The following is a 6,000-nucleotide window of genomic DNA, read 5'->3' on the forward strand; positions in this document are numbered from 1 at the left end:
TTATTTTTTAATTATAGAAACCAAGGACCCTGTTACTTGTATATGTATATATACTTACAAAAATAAAATTATCAACAGGTATAGAGGTAAAAAGTAAAGGTAGAGAAAATGTAATTATTACACATGGACTTACGCGTATAATACCTAAGTATCTTAATACCTACACGGATTTTGGATATTCTGAATTACTTACTCAATAACAAGTTTTTGACGAACAAAGTAGGAAAAAGTAATAACTTATTTAAAACCGTGAAAAGAAAACTAACTAAATAATGTAATAACTAGGCAGTATGTAAGCTGCTCCTAGAAAATTTAGAACAAAATTACCTAGTACATTTATAATTTTGAACTAGTAGTACTATTCTGGTTTGGTCTATAATTTATAAATAACAGTACCGGTTACTTACCGGTTGCCGGTGGCAAGGTCGAAGACAGGTTTACTGTCCGCGTCGCACTCGGTGACATTGCAAAAACCTCATCTTATACAGTCTCATTATCAGCATAATATAGGACCCGTGTTTTATAGACTACAAAAAGATAAAGCTCTGAACTGTTTACTTCTTTTTTGATAAATTGATGTCTTTGTAAATTACAACAATTTTAATCAGCTTTTGATTATGATGAAAATAATAATACTGTCTCAAAACGATTCACCCAGTCCCGATTCAGAACGATTCACACAAGCTGAGCTTGTGTTATGGGTACTAGACAACTGATATAAGTAGATACATTTAATTTTGTAAATACATACATGTTACATATAAAAAACACCCAGTTTGATACAAACAATCATAAATTGAAGATTAATATGTATATATTTACAAAATTAAATGTATTTAATAAGTAATGCGCTTTGCTCAACCGCCAGGTAGGCCGTCAAATAAAAATATATAATCTTTATTTATGATAGTTAAATAGACATTAGTTTAAAATAAATCTTTGAAATCTGTTTAGACTTCATTAGTACATATATAAAATAAAGCAATGTTAATTTTAAAATGTAAAGTAATATTTATTTCATTATTTTTAAATATTCTTGAAATATATTCGTTAATAAAGGCACGTTATTCGTTTATTTATGCAAAAAATGCAAGGCAACCCGGCAATTGCCTGTCAGCATCACCTTGGAATTTCTGGCATCAGCACATTCTGCGTATACGTATACCTACAGCTTACGAATGCTATTCGCAAAATTAATAAGTGTATTCTAAATCTATTAGGTACAAACCGTACAAATTATCTATATATTAAAAAAATATAATTTAAATTATTAATTCAATTCAGGATTCATCTTTGATATTATTTACTGTACGTTTTAGAGAAAATAATTATGTTTTATTACAGTTAACATAATATTACACAGTTTTATTAAATTACAATTCTGCCGCTACTTGATTTTATTTATTGTAATGTACGGTACATCGATTTTACCCTTTACCTCTCAAATCTTTTCTAACACGTATACCTACCTGTCTCAAGTTAGTTATGAGAAAAACATGTTCAAAATGTTTAAAATTATATGTAAAATTTATTATGCGTAATAACATCCGTGTAAAATTCATAAGAAGATTTTCAGCATCGCCATTACAATGAAAATTATAAAATTTTTGTAACGGTGTAACTGCAGATTGTATCAGAAACCTTGCTAGCAGATGGCCATTTTGTACACAATATGTTCAAAATGCGCGACCTACCTGCCTGCTGAATATGCAGATATTGCAAAACGAACCACCAGCAGTGGTTTTTGGAGGCTTACTTATACCGATCATATAGTTGTCGCTCGGATTTACCTGTGAGATTATTTAATGGCTTTTATAATAAAAATAAAATGTATTTGCAGATATTATTTCAATTTAACGATGCCTGCAATACTAGTACTTTTTAATCACAAAACGATTTTTAAATTTTAATTAATTGATAATATAATTTAAAATTTGAACATTTCTTACCTACATATGTGAGTGTGTGTCAAACGCCTAGTAGTGTGTGTTATTTTATATTTTGTAAATGTATTTTAAGGATTTAAAAAAAAAATATATCTACTCTTCTCCTAAACTTTATAATACTCCGTCCGAGTAATTTTCGTAATAAGGAGTGTAAAATTCTGGCTTTTGTCGATTCTTATAGAAATAGAAATAATCTTTATTCAAATAAACTCATTACAAGCACTTTTGAATAGTCATATTTTGATTCTACCACTTCTTGATTGGTCACTCTCAATATTCTATGTAATTATATACAATACTGTATACAGTCACATAGACAGCACTGTACAGACATAAAAAATATGAATACTTTTGTGCTAATATTTTAAACTAAAATTCTTGCTTAGTCTTAAATTTCCGATGAGTCACTTCCAAATTCACTCTTAAGATATTCATTTGCAATAACGAATCGTGGTATTGTAGACTATTATATATTCTGTGGTTGAGGTCAATCGCCTGATTTACCGACCGCGACAAAATTGGTAAGCCCAACGATTCACGATTCAGTTAGTCGGTCAACCGCCAGATTACAATGGAGATCCCACGCCATTTCTTTAAATATAATGTTAATTATTTGTTCATAAACAATACTATAGCGTGTCAAATTAGTGTAAGATGTAACAAATTCGTCTGAGAATCTTTTTCAATGTTACCGCTGTCTTATAGTTAATTAGATACTACAAATGGGAACAAAAATGAATATATTACATTTTAATTATAAAAATGTATAATAGACTATAAAACTAACAATTCCGTGTATTCGTAGTACTGTGTTAAAATTATTATGCAATGACATATTTTCTCATAAACACAATATACCATTTGGTAGAATGCTATTTGTATACAACAAATTACATTACCTGTGGTCTAGTAAGATATAGGAGAAATATTAACTTAAGTATAGCCTACAGTAAAACTTGTGAAATTATGACAATAATACCTCTAAATACAATATATAGCGTAGTCCAGATCAACTTAACAGAGCTAGGTAGGTACGATTACTAAATAACAGATATAATAAATACTTTTCTTTTAAATATACATAGTAAACTCCCAGACCAACAAATATAGTCGTACTCACGAATATGAATGTTTGTATTATACGGATATCGAACCTCGACCTTAGTCTATTTGAAAACTCCTTGTGAAGTCGGTTAAAAAGTAATTTATCACGTGTTTGTTGTGAGTCATCTGCTTAGGTGGCATCGTCTGACTTATTTATGTCGGTGGAAACAAAGCATACTTACTTCGTTGTACAGATATGATAACCAAACTAAACCTTGATGTAATATGCTTAGAATCTCAGTTACCAAGAGTGGTATAACAAGTCCTATGCTTATGACTTCACGTTCTGAAGTAGGTACCTATGGGGTAAACATATTACATTTTCAAATATAAATAGCACATGATTCTATAATATATACATATAATTTGTATAGTATTTCTCATAATTCATATTCGCCGGGATATAAATTATGAGAAATACAATTTTTTTCTTAACCGTCTATATTTCTAAAAGTCTTTCAAGCATAAAAATTATTAGCTGTCATTTTAGAACTCAAAAAATTATAGATTATTCTTGACTACTGGCCCACATCGGCATCGGATGTTCATATCTTTTCAAGAATCGTATATATATTAATATTATATGAAACTATGCTACTCTGGAAAGACGTACCTTTTGAACACTGAAATAATTTCTTGATTTATGAATGAATTTTTTGAATCGGTGGCTAGTATTATTTTTCTTGACAATATATGTTCTCTTTATAATATTGCTCTAGACAATATGTGTCTCCATTCACAATAGATACGGATTCTATTTCGGATGAATACAGGTTATAATGATAATGCTGAAGATCTAATATTACATGTATAATATCTCTATACTTTAAAAATGATTTTTGAATGATTATAAATCTACTTTTAATATAGTAGTTAATAATGCAAGACTTCTCCTAGTAAGCAAATACAATAAACCATTCTAATTTCAGATCCATTTGGACGTTATACCCACGTTCAAATGAATCTCAAATTAGAATTTGTAATGGTTTCCCTAAAATTATAATTTGCTTTCAATTGAAACCAGAATAACACTAAACAACATTTTTTGCATAATATATAATTATTATATTACCAATTATTACTAATAATTGGTACTAATAATCATAACATATTCATAACAAATATGTTTTATATACTATATTATAATATAAATAAAATAGATCGAAATAATGTATGAACATGAAAAATATTGTAATATTACTAAATATCAATTATTACTCAGTATTTTAAAAAGCCTTAAAACTTTATTTTTTAATGTACCTAGATTCTTTTTATCATGTAATTATCTGAAAGTAAGGGTTTCCGGAAATTCCCACGGGAATATGAGATAACGGTTTCAGGCGCCGTGGTTAAACCAATTAGCATGTTTCTTGTGCACAAAATCTTGAATTAAAAATAAAACCACTTTACATTTACGTAAGGACATTGGTAGATACATAACAATTTCATTAACAACACTATCTTAGTTTAATACCATCCCGTATCGTAATTTCTCGTGGTCGGTACGTTACCTACGTCATTACATATACAGTATGTTACGAAACAGTCCGGTTAATTTTAACCTTGTATACGTTCGTGTATAACCATAAAATTATAAATATTAACAAATAATATCACCCATCGAAGCCCCGCATTACATACATTTTCTTACAAGTTTACGTTAACTTCTGAATATGCTTACATTTTATAATAGTACTTAACTAGTAGTAGTAAAAGGAACTATTTAATTTTTGGAGTATACTCTATTGTTGAAGTTTTTATAAATCAGCACGGATACTCTTGAAAACTATTTCATATAGATGTTATTTAAATTACTGATATAAGATAAAAAGAACTGTAATTAAAAATAAAAAAAAGAATAATTACAATTTGTACACTATTATATTATTTAATTGCTTCATCTATATTTAGTTCAGTTTAGTAGTGAAGTATGATACTTATTGAAAACTAACTGAGCCTACATGTAACTGTATATTTTTTAATATGTCCTATACTGTTCTATATTTTAACCTACAGGAATCCACTTAAATCGAGGCGAAATTAACATGGAACATAACATGATATAAGACCAACCACTTTTACTCCATATGATTGCAAAAAGTCACTAAAATTTTAATTAGCGACAAGTTCGAACGACACTGTCAATATTATAGTATCTAATTAGTAATTAATATTGAAGTTATCAATTTCAAATAATAATTTAATAAAAAAAATCTTATCGAAGATATTTGTAATACACTAGAAATAAGACGCTCTATCTACTGAAACGAAAACTCATACCTCTATGCACCGTTCACTTACACAATAGCATAAAATAACTTAAATTACTTGATCACGTAAACGAAACAAACGGGGAGTTTTAATTAAACACATTCACACAGAAATATCAAGAAAAAAAGATAACAATAGGTACCTATAGAGCAGAACCAGGCAGAACTGAAAGTACTTCATCTTATGAAAACACACACATTGACAGATCGAAATCAGATGCACACACTTAGACAAAAACACTAGAAAAATACACTAAAGTCGCCGGTTGGCGCCGCATATCTCGCTATTCGACTTGTGCGCGTGAGATGAGTGTTTTGAGCAAATCGCGGTGTAGAGAAAGATCGTCCGCCTACGCACTGAGTTCTATTACGAGATCGAGTGTCGCCGGCCCTGCGGACAAGGTTACCTGGAGTTCTGTAACTATGCCCTATTTTTTAAAGAAATTGAAAAAAATAATAACTGCAATTAATTCAATTATACTAAAAATAACTAAACTTTAGTACTGAACAGCAAATTGTACTTGTATTCACAAAATATTTGGTTAATAAACTGCCAAATTATTTTATTTTATAGCGCGACTAGTTTGTTCGTCACTATTTTTCAGTAAATACTAAAGAATGATTATATAATAGGAATATATACATAATAGGAACAATATAAGAAAAAACAAAACTGCACA

General features: G+C 29.0%; 1 protein-coding gene across 1 annotated transcript in view; it reads right to left on the reverse strand.

Moving 5' to 3' along the window:
* LOC131842571 (extracellular serine/threonine protein CG31145) overlaps window positions 1-5,616 on the reverse strand; it is a 66,340-nt gene extending 60,724 nt beyond the window's left edge. Inside the window, exon 1 of the mRNA XM_059191145.1 lies at window positions 5,464-5,616. Within this exon, the coding sequence (XP_059047128.1) occupies window positions 5,464-5,501 (38 nt within the window). The 5' untranslated portion in view covers window positions 5,502-5,616. The remainder of the gene's footprint in view (window positions 1-5,463) is intronic.
* Window positions 5,617-6,000: the final 384 nt, after the last annotated feature.

Source organism: Achroia grisella, unplaced genomic scaffold, assembly GCF_030625045.1.
Source record: "Achroia grisella isolate CSIRO2021 unplaced genomic scaffold, CSIRO_AGI_Agris_v1 utg241, whole genome shotgun sequence".
NCBI classification, from domain to species: domain Eukaryota; kingdom Metazoa; phylum Arthropoda; class Insecta; order Lepidoptera; family Pyralidae; genus Achroia; species Achroia grisella.